Source organism: Mixophyes fleayi, chromosome 1 (assembly GCF_038048845.1).
Source record: "Mixophyes fleayi isolate aMixFle1 chromosome 1, aMixFle1.hap1, whole genome shotgun sequence".
Classification (NCBI taxonomy): domain Eukaryota; kingdom Metazoa; phylum Chordata; class Amphibia; order Anura; family Limnodynastidae; genus Mixophyes; species Mixophyes fleayi.
This window is the reverse complement of record NC_134402.1, coordinates 67,212,195-67,233,255: the sequence shown is the minus strand read 5'-3', so window position 1 is coordinate 67,233,255 and position 21,061 is coordinate 67,212,195. Positions and strand designations below refer to the sequence as shown.

The following is a 21,061-nucleotide window of genomic DNA, read 5'->3' as shown; positions in this document are numbered from 1 at the left end:
TGCGGGTGTTCTCCTGCCTCTCTGTGGGTGTTCTCCTGCCTCTCTGCGGGTGTTCTCCTGCCTCTCAGCGGGTGTTCTCATATCTCTCTCTGCGGGTGCTCTCCTACCTCTCTGTGGGTGTTCTCCTGCCTCTCTGCGGGTGTTCTCCTGCCTCTCTCCGGCTGTTCTCCTGCCTCTCTCCGGCTGTTCTCCTGCTTCTCTGCCTCTCTCTGTGGGTGTTCTCCTGCCTCTCTGTGGGTGTTCTCCTGTCTCTCTGTGGGTGTTCTCCTGCCTCTCTGTGGGTGTTCTCCTGCCTCTCTGTGGGTGCTCTCCTGCCTCTCTGTGGGTGCTCTCCTGCCTCTCTCTGCGGGTGTTCTCCTGTCTCTCTGCGGGTGCTCTCCTGCCTCTCTGTGGGTGCTCTCCTACCTCTCTGTGGGTGTTCTCCTGCCTCTCTCCGGGTGTTCTCCTGCCTCTCTCTGGGTGTTCTCCTGCTTCTCTGCCTCTCTCTGTGGGTGTTCTTCTGTCTCTCTGTGGGTGTTCTCCTGCCGCTCTGCGGGTGTTCTCCTGCCTCTCTGCGAGTGTTCTCCTGCACATGGGGGCCTGCATAAACAAACTAGATCCACTCTCTTCAAGTCATCCCCTACCCTGAGTTTTTCAACCAAGATCTGGGACACCAGCACACCCCACAAGAGCATCCAGCCATTCTCCCTTCACGTCTTACCTCTCTGGGTAAACCCTGACTTACCCCGGCCCTCTCTACCTCCCTAGATGGCTTGCTTCTAGCATTTGGTTCTCGGGTGATCTCCACCAAGGAGCTTTTCTAACTCTGGATGAACTACAAGCCAAATTCCTCTGTCCTTAGTTTTTTTAGTATTTTCAGCTTAGACATTTTGAAGGGTCACTGCGGGTGCCCCCCTCCCCTTCCCACCTATGTCATCTTTGTAGGAGTTCTATCTCCTCACCCCTTTTTGATCTCCTCTCTATAAGGTACAATTTTTTATGCTATTTAGTCTCCTGCAAACAGGTATGAGTGTCAGAGAGACCTGGGTCCTTCTCCCAGTGGGAGGATTGTTGGGATATTATAAGAGAACAGGCTGCCACCGGCTTCAACTCTACACTGATTAAGGAGAACGCTAGTAAAATGTATTATAGGTGGTTTTTCACCCCTGTTAAACTTGCCAAATTGTATCCTTCTAGCTCTTTAACTTGCTGGCGTGGTTGTGGACAATTCGTTTTGTCCATACACATCTGGTGGTCATGCCAGGAAATCTCCTCCTTCTGGGATGGGGTCAGGTCCCTTCTCTCCTTGCTCATCCTGTCTCCTGTTTGCAAGGATCCCTGGATCATTCTCCTCTGCTATCCACTTCCAGATGCTCATAAGTATTCTGCAAATTGGCCTCACATATTCTTGCTGCCGCTCGATGCCTAATTGCTAAGACTGTGCTGCTTGTTTACTCTAAAAATATGTGGTTATAACTACACAGCAGCTAGGCTTTAATTAGGCTTTATTATTAGTGTTACATTTTCAGACCAGCATCACATGTCCATATTAACAACCAAATCAATTATTAATAAGTAAAAATAGAGTAACTAGTTATCGTTCCCAGGAGGAAGGAAACTGCTGTTATTTCTTGTATGTACTTCCATCTATGCTCTGGTGTATGCCAGTTGTGGACTGTGCAAAATCCAAAGGCAATTTCAATAAATGTAGGCATATATAAGTTGATAATTAATCATTTGAAGTGTGTGGTAGGGCCGATTTAGTACTATAGTGTGTTTAGGTGTAATACTGAAAAGTCATCGCCTTTCAACTAGTAGTATGTGAACATATAACTGTCATACATAGCATTGGGCATAACATCTAAATTAGTCATGTTTTATTAAAAATCTACTTTACTGAGATGTAAATGACAAATTTGTAATGACATATAATTCATCATAATTCATATATATATTCATATATTACACTTTAAACCACTGCCCACAATTGCTGTTAGATAATCTTAGTTTTATTATATACACATTATAAATGACATTTTTTATAATGCTATCTACACAATATCAATGCATTCAAGTTATTGCATTTGAAGAAAATCATTAAACTACTAAGATATAGATTTGTGAAGGACAGACACAGGTAATATTTCTTACATTGTGCATGTTCTTTGATTATATATATATATATATATATACAAGTTAACCCGTGCATGATACTCATGCATTCTAGTCAAATCAAGCTACTTAAGGTCTTAAAAAGGTTCTTGTCATGCATTTGGACCTAGCCCAGGCCTCCTCAGGGGAAGAGCGTTACTTCCCGACGCAAGCGGCCTTTTTAATGTGTGTTCATGAGGTAAAATTACCTCACGAAAATGAGTTTGACCCCTCAACTCGTAAATTTAGCCTTTACTACCCCTCCCACAGGGGGAAGGGGGGATGATGGAAGTTAACTGACTTGACTATTCTAATTTTTTTGTCAAATAATGTCAGTATACCAAATTTCAGGTCAATTGGATGAGCCCTTTCTGAGAAAATAGTTTTTACCACACACACACACACACACACACTAACACACGCCTCTACACATGTGTGTTCATGAGGTAAAATTACCTCACCAAAATGAGTTTGAGCCCTACCAAATTTCAGCCCTTTTTGAATTTTTTTTCCCACACACATTAAGAATTTAGTAGGTCAGTGTATAACTCTGCCCAGCAGGTGGTGCTGCAACTTGTTTTTTTTTTCCACACACATACAGACGCCACTAAGCATTTATATATTAGATATATACATACATACATACATATACATATATTTTAATTAAAGAACATGCACAACAGTTAATGGGTGGGAGAGCCTATTACCCCTGATCCCTAGAATGATTGGTACGCATGATTACATGTCTTGGAGAGCACAGTCAAGACACAATGCTTCCTAAACACTGTATGACAGTCAGATCAGGGCCGGTGCTACAGATGGGGCGGGCGCCATGGTTTAGGGGATGCCTGAATACATGTGTCGATATAAAATCTGTAATCTACGCGATTTACCAACACAATATTGCATGAGTACCTGAGCGATACTCATTGATACTGGCCCAGAGCACTAAGGCTTAAGTTATTATTATTATCATTTATTTGTTAGGCGCCACAAGGTATCCGCAGCGCCGCACACAGTACTAACAGTAGACTATACAGGGTGAAACCATACAGAACAATGAACAAAAAGTACCAATACTTCAGAAACTCCGGCTAGTCATATGCAGTAAAGACGGAGCGGAAGAACAGGTATGGAGACAGGAGGGGAGGGGGCCCTGCTCATACGAGCTTACATCCTAAGGGAGGGTAAAGTTACCTCTTTGCCTGGTCAGTCTAAGGGTATATAGGCATACATGACATCGCTAGCCGATTTGCATGTGCGCAGCAGAACTGAAAGTCCAGACTTGGGCTTTCAGTTTTACTATTATAATAAAAATAAAATAACAAAAAAAAAATACTTATTTTTCTAAATAATTTAAAACTATTGACAACTGAAAAAAATGCTTTATTCAAACCACGAAGCATTTTTTCTTTTTTTTCTGTTGCCGCCATTCTGCTGATAACACAACAAGGATTATGGCAGTACTTCTACCACCCCAATCCTTGTTAAATAAATAGGCTTACCTGCAGCGTAACACCCATTTTTGCCAGCCATAGGGATTTTGCCCTTTGATAAATAGACCCATAAATTAGATTGTTGCTGTCCAAAGATGGAGCTTGTACACCTTATTTATTACTATCCTGGTTGATTTGAAGTTTATTGCGTTAATCTAGTTTGTTGGGGTATAGCCCTATGGGCCCACCATATTTAATTTCCTGTAAAGCCTGTAGTGCACACTGAGGCTGATTTATGAAGCTATGAGAATGTGTCTTTGTGGTATCTCACGTCTAGTTATATGTAAATAAGTGCATTATTACAGATTTCCACATAGTTTTGTAGCTCATGATAGATGTTGACTGCGGTGCTGCAAAATTTTACTCTTTCTGATGAGAACCAAATGTTCCTTTTAAATGCAGGCTAATCCCAGAACATCCCCCTTGTTGGGTAATGTCCTGATGTTATCAGCTGGCTGCAGATCCTTTTCCCCCAACAAAACAACTTTATTTTAATGAATTCTCCTAATTCAAATGTCTGGGAATTGGCCTATACTACCCCGGATCACATTATCAACTAGCCAAGAGTGCTTTATCATTCATTAGATGCATAAATACAATGAAAAAAAAAAAAACGGAAGGAAAAATGGAAATGTTAAAATTAACAATGGGGGTTGTACAAAAGTGTCAATTTTTGTTTTTCTACCACACACATTTTCATCTAGGTCCACAATCCCTCAAGTAGCTGTGCAAAGTGTGTCCACTGGGAATCTTCCTAAATGGGGAACAGGGCCGTCTCTTCCATAGGGCACAGTGGGCAGGTGCCCGGGGGCCCTGCAGCCCAAGGGGCCCGTCAGAGTCAGCTAAAAAAAAGTTCCTGAAAAGAAGAAGAAGAAAATACTTACCTTGCTCTCAGCTGGCGATCCGGCTCCCTCCCTGGTCTCCTCCTCCATGCTAAGCTCGCAGTGCATGTCGGGCGTGACGTCATCACGCCCGCCCGACATCCATTGCGGAGTGCAGCACGGAGGAGGAGACCAGGGAGGGAGCCGGATCGGAAGCTGAGAGCAAGGTAAGTATTTTCTTCTTCTTCTTTTCAGGAACTTTTTTCTCTCGCTGCCTCTGACGGGCCCCCTGGGCTGCAGGGCCCAAAATATATTCTTTTTTTTTTTTTTTATATATATATATATAGGGGCCCCGGTGCACTGCTTTGCCCGGGGGCCCCAAATGTTGTTAAGAGGGCCCTGATGGGGAAGTGGATGAGCACCTATGTGCTAGACAAATCTTCAACTTGCATATAAGTAAATCATACTTGCCTACTTTTGGAAAGTTGTATCTGGGAGAGGGGCGTGTCTAGAGGACGGGAGGGGGCGGGGAGCGGCCAATCGCGTAATTTTGGCCACGCCTCAAAACAAATATGCCGTTTTGTCGAGGGCGGTGGGGCCAAAATGACACAATTCACTGCGCATCTCGTCATTTCAGCCCCGCAAGTATGAAGTAAAGCCTCTGTACAGGGGCAGATAGTGGACTATCTTGGACTGAGTCACTGGGCCATCTTCATTTTTTTTCCTTTAAAATGTTCCTAATAGGCTGCTGGATCAAGTCTTGCCCCCCTGGCTAAAATTTGCCAGCCCTCTCCTGCCTTTGTGCATCCACATATTCTGCAGTTAGGAAAAGAGCCTTACTGTCTTTCTCAGTGTCAGAATTGTTGTCGGACTATTGATTTCCTGCGTCTTTCTGCTGATCTGTTCCTTTCTGGCGGACTAAACAATCACTATTCCATCTTTCTGTACAGGTCATTGCAATGTTTTTTTTCCAATGTTCTATTATGTCAATGTTATAAGATCTTCCAGTAATTCTGGCATATCTTTAAAATCGTGCAATTGATCGGCTCTATAACGGCTACATAAACTGTGTAGGCAAGTGAGGTACTGTCAGCCTGTCAAGATCCAAGCCAAGAGATGCCACTGTATAAAAATACTTTGATAATACAACAGAGATACTGCAACATTTGCTGTAAAGCATTTTCATAATGAGAAGTAATTAACATTCAGCAGGTATTTATTAAAGTATTCTGACAAAAGCTCTTGATTACAGTCTTTCCTGTAACTATAAATGTACTGCGCATTATTTTTTCAGTAAATCTGCAGACTTAAAAAGGAATTACAATAGCCGAACAATTGTTATTTAAGATAATGGTGATGCAGTCTTGTGTAAAAAGATAGGACTATAAAAAGGGGTATTACGTTAAATTACTTCCCTTAGAAGAAGAAAAAGTCAAATACAATTTCTATGGCTTAAACGTTATATAATAAAAAAGCTGGAAATGCTATTTTAGCAAATGAGTATGAAACTGGGAAATGAAACTGAAGTGAAAAGTGCACACAAATTTGCTCGGGTCAGTGTAGATCCAACACCAGTCACACTGAAATGTGGATCAAAATTATTCCTTCCATCAGTCACAGGACAGCATGATACGTGCAGGTAATCCCACGCAATATTCACCCAAGATCACATGTAACCTATAAAGTGGCTACATGCCCACGTATAATTACACTTAAGAAAAATGTCTGAACCACTGTAAGTTGTTTTAAAGAACATATTGCAATTTAAACATGCCCCCCTTAAATATAACTGAGACCCTTATCATTTTATTTGTCCTGCCACACATCCTCCTCTTGCAAACTTTACCTCCTTAAGGGAAAGCTTTATCACACTTTCTGAAAAAGAAAAGGTGTTGCCTAATATTTAAATAAAGCAGTTTTTATTTAGTAAAACTAATCCTTATTTATTTTTCTATTTTTTTCTTTTCCTTCAACTTTATGGGGGGGGGGGATTCAGTTAGCCGTGATGTTCCTCAGAACATTGCAGCTACGCATTTTTATCGTTACTACAGTAAAATCCCCGCTCAGCGGAGATTTCTGTAATAATCATGCGGCCGAAATGTTCTGAGGAAATGACTTGAATTCCCCCTTATTACTTTAATTTTGGTGAAAGCCCATGTGGCTTCCAGCTACACTGTGCATGTACAGAAGAACCCTGTACTGACTGATGAAGTGCTAAGAACATCTTCCATATCACCCAACCTTGTTAAACAGACCCCATCATTTCTAATACAGTATACTGTATATAATTCTTTCTCTATGGGATAATGCACTTCTTACTTTTATACATGTCGCGGAACAACAAGGTGACTTCCCATGTCTGTATACTTCACAGTAGTGGATGTATTATCCCTTATAATACACTCATTTCCTTTTCTGGGGGTGGCAACACACACGCATTGATACAAAATGATACTAACATAGAGTGACATTAATACAGACTGACAGACATAATAACATTGTAATTCACACTGATGGACTGACATAGACTTGACAGTGACTCACTGACATTAAGTTCAAATAGACATTAACAATGACCTAGTAGGATTGACACAAACAGACTGATATTGAAACATTGAGCTTATTTACTTACATGCATTTAGGTGAAAAACTTGTGCTGAACCACAAAAATCAACTGCAAATTAGTCTTTATTTGTCTAGAGGACGTTAGATCATGAGAGCGAGTGTCTTATTGGTTTCTATGGTTTAATGCAAATGTTGCTCCTAAATGCAAATTTAGTAAATGAGGCCTTCTGACATTCAGACTGTCACACTAATATTGACATAGATAGACTGACATCAGCATTTACACGATGACAGTGATGCAGGAAGACTGACATTCACTGACACACTAATCCAGTGGTTCCCAAACTTTTTCAGTTCGCGGCACCCTTAGAGTCTCCAAATTTTTTCAAGGCACCCCTCCAAAATAATTACTGAGCAGTCCTGTTTTAGAAGTAGTTGGGTCAAAAAATTGTAATAGTTATTTAGGTCACGACAGAAATACTTATTTAGTTGTGTGCAAAAATGCCCCTCTGCATCCAGACACTCTGCCCCCTCTGCATCCAGGCACACTGCCCTCTGTCACGCTGTCCCCTGCTCTGCCCTGTGTCACGCTGGCCCCCTCCTCTGCCCTCTGTTACGCTGTCCCCTCCTCTGCCCTCTGTTACGCTGTCCCCTCCTCTGCCCTCTGTCACGCTGGCCCCCTCCTCTGCCCTCTGTCACGATGTCCCCTCCTCTGCCTTCTCTCACGCTGCCCCCCTCCTCTGCCCTCTCTCACGCTGCCCCCTCCTCTGCCCTCTCTCACACTGCCCCCCTCCTCTGCCCTCTCTCACGCTGTCCCCCTCCTCTGCCCTCTCTCACGCTGCCCCCCTCCTCTGCCCTCTCTCACGCTGCCCCCCTCCTCTGCCCTCTCTCACGCTGTCCCCCTCCTCTGCCCTCTCTCACGCTGTCTCCATCCTCTGCCCTCTGTCCCCCTCCTCTGCCTTCTGTCACCCTCCTCTGCCCTCTGTCACCCTCCTCTGTTCTCTGTCACCCTCCTCTGCCATCTGTCCCCCTCCTCTGCCATCTGTCCCCCTCCTCTGCCCTCTGTCCCCCTCCTCTGCCCTCTGTCCCCCTCCTCTGCCCTCCTCCTCTGCCATCTGTCCTCCTCCTCTGCCCTCTGTCCCCCTCCTCTGCTCTCTGTCCCCCTCCTCTGCTCTCTTTCCCCCTCCTCTGCTCTCTGTCCCCCTCCTCTGCCCTCTGTCCTCCTCCTCTGCCCTCTGTCCCCCTCCTCTGCCCTCTGTCCTCCTCCTCTGCCATCTGTCCTCCTCCTCTGCCATCTGTCCTCCTCCTCTGCCCCCCTCCTCTGCTCTCTGTCCTCCTCCTCTGCCATCTGTCCCCCTCCTCTGCTCTCTGTCCTCCTCCTCTGCCCTCTGTCCCCCTCCTCTGCCCTCTGTCCCCCTCCTCTGCTCTCTGTCCCCCTCCTCTGCTCTCTGTCCCCCTCCTCTGCTCTCTGTCCTCCTCCTCTGCCATCTGTCCTCCTCCTCTGCCATCTGTCCCCCTCCTCTGCCATCTGTCCCCCTCCTCTGCCATCTGTCCTCCTCCTCTGCCATCTGTCCTCCTCCTCTGCCATCTGTCATAGAAAAAAGAAAGAACACAGGAACTTACCAATCCGCCGGTTGCCCGGACCCAGCAGCCTCCTCTCTCCCACAGCTGTCACTGATGTCATTCCAGGGGTGGCACGGCGCACAGTTTGGGAACCGCCGCTCTAATCACTCTCATTGGACACTATGAGGTCAGCGCTGCCGTGTCCTGGTGGTGGACACTGACACACTAATCACTATCATTAATCACTATCAGGTCTGCGCTGCCGTATCTTGTTGGTGGACACTGACACACTAATCACTATCAGGTCAGCGCTGCTGTGTCCTGGTGGTGGACACTGATACACTAATCATTATCATTGGTCACTGATACACTAATCATTATCATTGGTCACTGATACACTAATCACTATAATTGGTCACTATCATTGGTCACTATCAGGTCTGCACTGCCGTATCTTGTTGGTGGATACTGACACACTAATCACTATCATTGGTCACTATCAGGTCAGCGGTGCGGTGTCCTGGTGGTGGACACTGACACACTAATCACTATCATTGGTCACTATCAGGTCAGCGGTGCGGTGTCCTGGTGGTGGACACTGACACACTTATCACTATCATTGGTCACTATCAGGTCAGCGGTGCGGTGTCCTGGTGGTGGACACTGACACACTAATCACTATCATTGGTCACTATCAGGTCGGTGTTGCCGTATCTTGTTGGTGGACACTGACACACTAATCACTATCATTGGTCACTATTAGGTCGGTGCTGCCATGTCTACGTTAAACATTAAACTCTAACATTAAACTATAAGCATCTTTGGTAAGTATAGGTAGAGCATACTGTCAAACAGTCACATAGACACACACTGTGGTCTTTAATATGTCAGTGTCATGAAGCAGAAAGTTTTAATGGCATCACAATGTTATACAGTTCTAGAGTAGTAAAGGGAATAGGCTAATAAATATTGCATTGGCAGAACAAGCCAAAAGTACAACTAGAAGACTTAGCCATGAATTTATGTATTTATAGACAAAAGAACACAGCTATTCTGCTACTCTCATCAAAGCAGCACTGACATGAAACAATACTCACACTATTTGCCTAGAAACAGCTATGATATGAGTTATTCCTATGTGACATATCAGTATATCCCAGATCATTCCCTCTGATGCCACAGAGCTGTGTTACATTCCCAGTTATAACTAGACTAACATGGGTCAAGGTAACATCTTTCAGAGAATTTTATAGAGCACTGTTGATGATGATGTGGTTGATGGTGTCACACAGGACCACTTGAATACAGCACTTTTCCTGTTAGAAAACACACAGCGTTCATAAGAGCGATGACTGACATGGTGACATGTTGAAATGAAGGGTGAGTGCTCCTCTCATGTCATATTGTATTACAGTCTCCAGAAGCTACATGCAACATTTACTGAGCTGATGTAATGTCCTCTCTGAATGTGGCTTCAATAATACAGTCCAAGCTGCTTTCAGAAAAGGTGAGATATCAGTACCAAGTTATAAAAGGACTGTAATACACATACTTGCCTACTCTCCATGAATTTCCGGGAGGCTCCCGAATTTAATTTTGGGGAGTCCTCCCGGCAGAGTAGATATCCTCTCGGACCGGATGGAGGCGGAGCTTAACGTTGCAATTTTGCATCATTTAGCCCTGCCCCCGCTATGTAAAGACGTTAATTTTGGCATTTCTTTGCAGGGGCGAGACCACAGTGATGCAATGGTGTCACCACACCCCCTAATACTCCTGTCACATGAACTCCCATCCGGGAAGACTCACCAGACCACAAGAGACGAGTGAAGTAAGTACTACCACACAGGCTGCATATAGGTTGTCAATTCAATTCAGATTCAATTGCTGGAGTCTGGCTGCGCACACATTGCCATCTATTACGGTAGGAATCTCCTCTCATTGTTCTGTGCAGCTCTATGTGGTGCAAGAAAAAATGAGAGCTAATTCCTGCCATAACATTGGCTCGATATGTCTCGGTGGACATTCCGGAGACACCTTGCGCTGTGTTGAATCTCCCGCTTTGTGCGAGTCCCTACAGTGTTTAACTCATTTGTGCTCCTCCGGTGCTACAGAATCTGTGATGCCCTATAAATAAATAATAATAAGTTATGCTGTGATGTCTGTTCTGGTAGCATCATGTCATTTATTTTTTTTACAAATAGGACATTGTTGAGATTGGGCAATGGAAGGTGATGGGTGTCTAAAGGAGGACAAAAACAATAAAGATAGGCCTGTATATGATCAAAATGGATATCTATTTACTTAACATTTCCCAGATTTTAGTTCTTTGCAAGCATGTACATTCCTATTACAGTAGGGTAACAGTGAGACAGAGTAATTTCATTGATGTGCTAAATGTGTTGTTTCCCCTCACTATGATATTTCTCGCTGGTTTCTCTATCAGTGCACAGAATACACCAAATTCTAAGATCTGTGAAATAAATATCAAGTGCCTCATATATAATACCACAAGAGAGGTTTCACAGGTAAGCTGCAGATGCCAAGGATTATATACCGTACCGAGTAAGGTAAAAAAAACCTTCATCCATTATCTCTTTCACAATCAATTTATTGAGTTCCTCATGATTGATAATGGGAGGGGGGTGCACCCACACATATACAAAGTATATTTGTAAGCTGCAGATGCCGTCAGTTGGCGTAAAATGCTGAAAAGTAATCAAACAGGTAAATACATTGCCCAGGAAAAGAGCGGCAGTAATTAATTATCTACTTCCACTCTTGGTTGCTTGCCATGCAATCTCTTTCTAAACAGCTAAACTAATACAGGGTGAGTAATCAACTAATGATAGCAGATTGACTTGTTCTGAAAATCATGCATACATAATTATGTTTACTGCAGTCCTGTTTCTATGACAATGCATGTAATTGCTTTAATTAGCAATATGCACCAAAGGTGGTTTCTAATACAGGATCATGAATTTCTTAAATATTCTTGTCAAAAGTAGCTGTTGATTTTGTACATTTGCAGCTATAATAACCTAATAAGATATTGCGACAAACAATGCAAACTCTATTTGTAAAACACAAACTAATGTAGGCATCATCATCATCATCATCATTTATTTATATAGCGCCACTAATTCCGCAGCGCTGTACAGAGAACTTACTCACATCAGTCCCTGCCCGATTGGAGCTTACAGTCTAAATTCCCAAACACACACACAGACTATGGTCAATTTGTTAGTAGCCAATTAGCCTACTAGTATGCTTTTGGAGTGTGGGAGGAAACCGGAGCACCCGGAGGAAACCCACACAAACACGAGGAGAACATACAAACTCCTTACAGATAAGTGCATGGTCGGGAATTGAACTCATGACGTCAGTGCTGCGAGGCAGAAGTGCTAACCACTTAGCCACCGTGCTGCCCAGTGGCTAAGTGGATAATAGGCATGGTCCTATTATCCATTAGATTGACTAGGCTGCAGCCTAGGGAGCAGGATTTTTGTGGGCACAAGAATTTTGGGTTTGATAAATTGTGGAAAGGATAGGTATAAACTGAAATTAATTTTAAAATATGAAGAGCAGTTGTTTTCCAAAGTAAAAAGAAAACATAATAGAATAATGTAAATGTAAAATGTAAATAATGTATTCCCGTGGTAAACGCTGAAGACAATGACTCAGCCTTGAGGATAAGCGAGTAGGAGAGACACGGATGGCGACTGGTGCAGGCGTGGCACAAAGATTACCGTGACCCGTTTAAAAAGCCAAGTGGACCTGTGTTTTGAAAAATCAAAATCAAGAACATTGGTGATGGCTGGGGGGTGGGCTGGATTTAAATTAATGACAAGTTGGTTTCTACCTACTGATTATTAGCCTGGTGTGAAAAGCAAGCGCGCCGCTATGAACTTATTAGCCTAGACCTGCCTGACCCTTAATCAGGATGCAAGTTATTTGTCTATTTATATAGCACCTACATATTATACAACTCCTTACAAAGACTATGTAATCATTCATTGTCCCAGTGGCACTTACAAGCAATTCTCTACCACACACACACATGCACATTAGGGTTAATTTTGTCAGAAGCAAATTAACCTACCAGTATGTTATTGGACTGTGGGAGGAAACCAGAGCAAACATGGGCAGAACATACAAACTCCACACAGATAGTGCCCTGGCTACAACAACTGACCCCATTTCTGTGAGACAGCAATGCTAACCATCAGCTACTGTGCTACCTACATAAAACAGTCACAGAAACAGCCAACAATATTCCAATAAGCACTGCATATATAAACACAATAAATACATTTTACATGTCTAAATCCATAGCAATCAGAATATAAATACATCATACTTAATTCTCAGTCAACTAAAACAAAACATTTAAAAAAGCAAATCTGTAACAGAAAATTAGGAACATTTAGAAACTGTGCTGACATATTGGGCCTGAGTCATTAAGGAGAGCAAAGCAAACAAAGGAGTAAGTTTTCTCCAGGACAAACCATGTTACAATGCAAGGGGTGCAAATTAATTTATTATTTTGCACGTAAGTTAAATACTGTCTGTTTTTTCATGTAGCACACAAATACTTGACAGCTTTAATTTTACACTGAAAACTAAAGTTGATCTAGGACATGCCCTACCCCAACTATAAATCTGCCCTCACATTTTACATTTACCTCCCCCTACAATGCTACATGGTTTTGCCCAGGTGCAAAGTTACTCCTTTTTAATGCTTTGCTCTTCTTAATGACTGAGGCCCATCTGTCTAATTATAGGGCACCTAAGAGAAAAAGAAGGTTTATTTTATACTTATCTCCACTGCTATCTCAGCACTCAAGAACAGGTGAATACATTTGCGTGACAATTCATAGATTTAAGCACATTTTAGCTAAACATAAATTTGAGTATCCCAGAGGTTCTGTTGAATCCAATGAGTGATTGCTAGAGCTATTTTCAATATAATTTGTGTTGCAAATTTTACAAGGAAAAAGTATTTACAGTCAGTGGACCGAAAGAATTGTACACAAAACACAAGTATGACTGATGAATACATGGCAATGTAAGTTATGTGCTTCAAAACATATGAATTTAGTCCTTGTATTATAGGTTGTTCTAGGCAACTTGCAAACTACAACTACCATAGCACATAGTAATGTCCAACTACAGGCTTACAGTCCTTTAACACATGCATCATTGAATAACTTCTTATCTACCTAAACAAAGGGTCCACATGAATTTAAAAAAAATCATAATTGAAATTATATATTTATATAAAATGTGCTGCAAGCCTATTTATTTGTGATCTAGAGTTTTCAGCTGCCGTATAAAGTGAATTAGAGAAGATAGAAGTCTATGCTGTTCCTTCCATTTTCTTGGCAGGTGGTCACAACTATCATATTTTGTTCACTTTGTTGAAACAATGTTGCTGAACTATGAAAAATAGTTACTCTTGGGGCTCCAACGATGCTGATATTAAGGATCTTGCGATTTCACCATACTGAAATGATTTTGCAACATAACAAATGCTGCTCAAATATGTTGCAAATTTGTACTATTATAATATACAGATTTTATAAAAATTGATCATTTAGCACATAATATTTTGCAATAAAAAATACTTTTCAATGACTTGCAAGTGATGCAATTTCAACGTAATGTTTAACTACACTGCAAAAAGGTCCACAAAAGGTTTCTTCCCAAACCCAACTAAGACATCCAACTAGTTCCTTCCCACCACTCAATAACACTCAAACTTAAACTTCCAAATTCTCGCTGAAATGGTCTTCAGCCTATTCTCCCTATCTTACTCACTGACCATCAACTAGATTTATTGGGGGTTAACACTCTATAAAATGTATCCACAAAGCTATGGCAGCAATTGTCCCCTCTTTACTACAACACCTCTCCCCAAATATCCTGCCCAACATAGATGCCAACTAAACCTTTGGTCCGGACTTTATCCATCTCATGAGATACTTTTACAATAACCTCACTACTTCTTTCCTGATAAATTGAAAGAACGACCAGGGGCAGACTCCAGGTCTATCCCATGTCACCATCACTCCAACCTCTCATTACATCCTATCCTATACATCCTTCAGAATTAGTCTACTCTGGAAGGCATATAAATAAGATATATCCATAAAAATCTGCTTTTTTGGACAATACTTCCTATAAACTTACAATCCGAAATTATAATTACTACTATTAGTTGCCATAATCAAAGAATTTGAGAAATTCTCAGGTTTCTCAATCAATCGGGATAAAACAACAGCCACCTTTATATATATAGAAAGCCACATGCCCTCATGGGGTCAGGGAGATTCACAATTAATAGGTCAAAATGCTATTACTTATTTGGGGGGGGGGGAAACAAGCCACCTTTTACAATCTCATCATCACTCTGGTAATAAACGCATAAGAACTGAAAAGCTGGAGCCATCCCCAACATACGTATGCAGAGCCACTTCAATCACATGACTTAGTTCTAATGTACCTGATTCTAGTCCAACCACTTCTCATCACATGGGGGTATTTCACAATTTGATTTTGGTAGCACCAGAAATCCAGGATAAGTTGACTTAAATTACATATAAAGCTAGAGTCAAATTCCTCAATAAAGCTTATTATAATCAAGCTGCCCTAATACCTAAGATGTGGGTTACATTGCCAAGACATGCTGATACATCTCTTGAAAATAATTTTCTTACAGATGCCAGCCTAGTATTATCTGTACATCGACATGCCCAGGAAATCTCCCAGCATATAAAACAATTCACTTCTCATGTTTACATGCAAATTATGGTGCATTTTAAGACACAAATATAAGTTAAGTGCTGTTCAATACATTTATCTCCACCATTCAACACTGCATTTCAGAACAGCTTTTTAACCCACTCCTTTACAATGCGGATTAAAGCAGTCATTAACTCAATTAATTGCTTGATTAATAGAAAAAATATCTATGCTCAAGCTGTAGCCAAATATAAGATGATATTATCCTGGCTTTTCTTCACGCCCAAATCTATATCAGTGAAGTTGACGGTAGTCTCTGAATCTGGTCACAAGATTCTCTTTAACATCCAATTATTAATGGAACCATAAAGACGTCTCACTTCACTAAAACTTTTAACGCAACTGAAGTAGCACAATGGTTCGAGAACATCCCTATTCTCTTTGTGAACTCGCGCATTCTCTGACAGACTCCCTTAGGCTCTCGCCAGCAAGTATCTACATCAAGATGTTTTCAAACATTTATCACAGAATCTACCTGTCACCTCACAGGAACTTTTTCATTGGCTTATCAAATACATGCTCAAAATACAATGCCTCATAGGCAAGCAGGAACATTTAGGTAAATGATCTGAGCCAGAAGCAGAGGGTTGCCTACCTCTCATTTAATTTATGGGATTAGAAAAGCCACAAGCTATTCCTGTACCAGATGGATGAGAACCTCACTTTGTGCATCTTTAACTTAACTTATCTGTGAGTTTGCAGAAGAAGTGGGAAATGATTAGAAGATAAAGTGGGTTTCAGTCAAATGATCATACTGTACCTTGTTGATAGCCATTACTGTACTGGTAAATAATACTTCTGAGAAGTTCTTAATATCACTGTGATGAGCTCACAAGTTTACATGTAGGAATTCCAGTAAAACTTCCCTCACTTGTCACATTACTCACTTTCAGCGTGATTCATGATGTCACGTTACTTCCATTATGTTATGTCTGTCACTAACAACCAGAGTAAAACACGCCTACCTGTGACCATCACCTCACATAAATAACTTGTTTTGTCCCAAACAGAAATCAATGTATTATAAGTAATGCACCAAGTACTGTAAACTATAAAACATATTAGAAGCTACCTGGAAGTTCTACAGCCTTGTGCCTTTATATGGCCACAAAGCACATCACTGATGTCTATGTTACAGTAGGGTTAACCCTATTCCCAATAGAAATTGTAGTGATGCAAATTACACCTTTAATTATTAGACTGTAAAAAGTTTTATCCATTCCAGTGAAATATATTTCACAGGTCCTTGTTTCAGCAATCCCTGCCACCCAGCCTGCATTCCACGCCTCAAAATCACTCCAGCACACATGTCCTGATTGAATGCAATGTAAATATCGTAAAAGATCTGTTGCTAACCTTAAATCATCGCATGCCTCTTCGTCGGAGGAAAGCGCTGACGCTGGGTTACTGCAGACACTTCCGATAGACCCACTAGGTTTTAGTTTGCCCTCCTGAAAGCCAAGCGAGGAACTTTTCTTTTTCTTCTTGCCAAAAAACTTCCTTAGTGGCTGAAACTTCCCTGTTCTTTTCTTTTCTGCAGAACACAAGTGAGAACATACACACTCTTATCAGGATTACCTGCACTAAGTTATGATCACAAACTCACCAAGCCTAAGATAGCACAAAGTCAAAGTACAATTAGTAGGCATATAAGCAAACAAGTGTTCGGTATGAATAATATGAATGCCTAGATTTTCCCACTGAAGCTGGACCTAGATTAATAAGTCATGCATTGAAACACGCAGATTTACATATCACATCACTGTCAGTCCCGAATGCATTTACACCATTGTAATTTGTGAGTTGTTGTATTATAGTAATAATGGACGTTTCTTTCTGAAATTGAATTTCAATGATGATAAATATGTGAATAAAATTGCTAGGGCTTCTTGTTGCAACCTGATATAAAGTCTAAAGCAAAACTGGAGCAACAGAAGGCAAACATTTCAGGCTAGATTTAATAAGCTGCGGGTTTGAAAAAGTGGGGATGTTGCCTATAGCAACCAATCAGATTCTAGCTTTCATTTATTTAGTGCTTTCTACAAAATGACAGCTAGAATCTGATTGGTTGCTATAGGCAACATCCCCACTTTTTCAAACCCGTAGCTTAGTAAATCTAGCCCTTCAAATGTTGTAAACAAATTGTGAATTCGAAGCGACCAATGTTTTCATTAGTTTTCCTAAATGCACAGATCTGAACAACTGGCCATCCTAAATCTTTTGTGCTGGCTGCTGTTCATGGTTTGCTCTTTAGACTTAATAAAGAACCTCTGTTGTCTGTTTGTAGATTGCAATTTACCTTCATCAAAGCAATAATGTTATAATCCAGCCTGTGTTATCGCTGAGATTCTCTGCTCTTGTTAAACATCCTCAGTTCTCAATGCAACAATTATCTGCATGGCAGCACGCAGGGCAGACAGTTTTATACCCAGTTTGTTTATCTGGTTATTGGTCATTATTTTCCTTTTAGCTAAAAAAAATATTTCCACTCTTATACAGTAATTTTATTTGTATTCCAGTTACAGCCATCAAACTGCTCAGTATTTACTGTACACATTTATCCTTAGATTTGCCTACACAGATGCCAATAATATGAGAACATAATCCAATATCTAACACAATCTAGGAAACAAGCAGAATGTGAACAAGATGCAATTATAGCTACAATTGTTCAGAGAATGGTTTATTGGTCTTTCAGTGGAATATAATACAGGTTAATACAGAAAATCACATGTAAATGATATATGAACTATCTTGGCACAGTGCCAGTTCTTTACAAAAGTTTTAATTTATATATTGTGCATTGTAGTGTTTTTCCATCCCATTTACTGGATTATAAATGAAAATTGTCGGTCGCTAATACCGCTAATAACCAATTTGCAGTGTATTTTTCTTATCCTCAAAGAACCTCTGGTCTGTGGGCTGCATGAGGTTTTTGCAGCAGGTGGATAGAGGACTCTCTGTGAATGTATATCTAAGTTATTTGAGCAAATTTGAATTTTCACTCAAGTCAGTGGCAGGCAATCCAATGCTGTTCTCTTGGTCCTTGCCCCACACTGTCAAGACTCAAAGAGCCTGATTCATTAAGGAAAGTAACTTTGCACCTTGGCTATACCATGTTGCATTGGGGGGAGGTAAATTTAAAATGTGATTGCAGATTTATAGTTGGGGAAGGATATGTCCTAGATCAATTTTAAATTTCAGTGTACAAACAAGCTATCAAGTATTTGTGTGCTACATGAAACAATAGCCAGTATTTAACTTATGTGCAAGATAATAAACTAATTTTCACCCCTTGCATTGTAACATGGTTTTGTCCAGGAGAAAACTTTTTTTGCCTTACTTTCCTTAATGAACCAGACCCAATAAGTGCAATTTTTTTTCCAAAGAGTGATCTGTTGATCAATGTGTAACTTTTTACTGCATTTCTCTCTCAAGAGACACTTTGACCATACCACATTTATAGCCTTTGTATCCCGCAAGAAGTAATGGTCTCACACTAGGGACTATTTTATCCTATAAACCTATTATATGGCCTACATAACATGCAAGGTGGTAAAGATTTGTATCTGGAAATGATGGTCCCTGGAAATCTCCCCATTTTTAAGTATCTGATCAATTGCATTCTGCAATTTTCCAAATCTATTCTTCTTTTCTAGGCTTTAGAAGTTAATATTTATAGCAAAGGAGTATTTTAAATGCAAAATATTAACAAAATCAGTAAATATAACATGACTAACGTCTGCCGTGACAGTACTGTGCATAGCCTGCGTGGATGTTCAGACCCCAACCCCATGATGTGCCATGGAGTGCCTCTAGAATGGTGGTGAAGACAACCCACGGCTATGTAACGTCATGGGGGAGATTCAGTGCAGCGCAATGTATCTCCGGAACGTCCACAGAGACACATCACTCCGATGTTATGGCAGGAATCTCAGCTCATGTCTCCTCGCATCCAATGGAGGTGCGCAGAAAAATGAGTGAAGATTCCTACCTTAATGACTGGCAATGTGCACAGCTGGACATCGCAGTGATGTCCGCATGAAAAAAGAGTGATGCTTAGGTATCGTAGTACCTGAAAATGAATGGAACTGGACATGTGATGTCCGACGGATAATGACAAAGAACTGAATGCCCCCCCAAGTATTCATGGAAAATATGTTGAAAACTATGTAAGCAATATGTCTAGGAAAAAGCACCCAGGGTAAAACATGTAAACACAGGTACAAATATTAACCTACAAACTGTAGAGAATAAGATTAGATGGTAAGAATTGCATCTAACATGCCGAAGAGGAATAGTACAGCATAGGTGCCCAAAATGGGAAAACCGGGGCAATTCTGACCCGGTGAGTCTTGAAAACCTGGGATTGCACCTGAAAAGTAATTATCATTGCTAATTATGTCATTTCTATACTACTCCACTGTAACTTCCAGGGTGCACCTTATATTTTTCGGATGAATGACATTTATATTATTAGTGAATATTGATGTTTAAAAAACAGTTAATTAGGAAAAAATTAAAAAAAATAATTTTACTCATTAATATTTCCAAATATTTGTTCATGACGGAAGAATCCTGTTAGGCTCATATAATGTAATATTTAACACTGTGGGTTAAACCTCCCATTTACAGATCATACTCTGCCAAACCAAACACAAAGTGCACTTTACAATCATACACATGAATAAGTCAGCTAATGTAATAAGGATCGTTTTTATGGATCATTTTGTACAGTTTATTGAATAAATGTTTGCGTGCCAAATATCTTGTTCCTACATCTCTGTACTCACTGAAACAACTTTTATAGTATTAGATATTTGCTCTTAATTATTTCATGTGCTTTGTTTGGTTTGTGGGAATCAGTAAGTGAAAATATGACAGGGCACTTCCACTTTAAGAAATGTCGTTTTGAAAATGCTTCTCGTATATGTGTAATAGTGGCTGCCCCCTGGCAAACCCTGGAAGGACATGAAAATATTGGTCATCCACAAAGCGCAGCAGATGTGGTGCTCAATTTCCCAAGTCATTATGGCAACTATTGCCTCCAGGACTCTCTGTTCTCCTTATGAAGCTGAAATAGAGTGTCAGCTGACAAAGTGACCTCAGTCCACTGTGTTCTCTTCTGCATTTCAAACATTTTGTGGAGACCCAGTTTATTCCGGGGTCCCCCTGTGTGAAAGAAGCTGTACCAAGCAAGGGACTCCCACTGCACAACTATGGGTAGAGGATGATGCCATTTTAAAGGACATTTCTTAAAGTGGAAATGTTGGTAAAAAACAAATCAAGGCAGCAAAAGTTAGAATATGCTTATATACATATTTATTTGTTCAGGAAGATTACATTGCATCTAATAAGCAGGCCCTGACAGTGTTAGGCAGAGCCTATGAAACATTTTAAACTATGTCTGAGGTGGAAGTGGCCTGGTTCTGTGTCCCCTTTTGCCATGTGGAAATTAAGGTAGCTATCTCTACTTTAACAAATGGACAGATGTAAGGTTTAGATGGATTGGTAATTGAGTGGTACATGTCTTTCCCAAAATTCTTCACTTTCAAACTGCCCACCCTGTATAATGAGGTATTTTGCATTGGAGTACTTCCAGATTAATGACAGAGGATTTTATTAAGTTTCCTTAAATAATGAGAATGTATTTGAGTTGTTGGAGTTGCCCGTACTGTGGGATTA

The 21,061-nt window shown here is 40.9% G+C and overlaps 1 protein-coding gene across 2 annotated transcripts in view; it reads right to left on the bottom strand.

The window, feature by feature from the left end:
* Positions 1–21,061, bottom strand: part of CRACD (capping protein inhibiting regulator of actin dynamics) — an 86,839-nt gene that overhangs the window by 39,691 nt on the left and 26,087 nt on the right. For both annotated transcript variants that reach the window (XR_012688123.1, XM_075196002.1), the window contains exon 2: positions 16,733–16,910. Coding sequence is in view for 1 of the 2 variants with exons in the window: in XM_075196002.1 (XP_075052103.1) it covers positions 16,733–16,910 (178 nt within the window). In the remaining variant the exon portion in view is untranslated. The remainder of the gene's footprint in view (positions 1–16,732; positions 16,911–21,061) is intronic.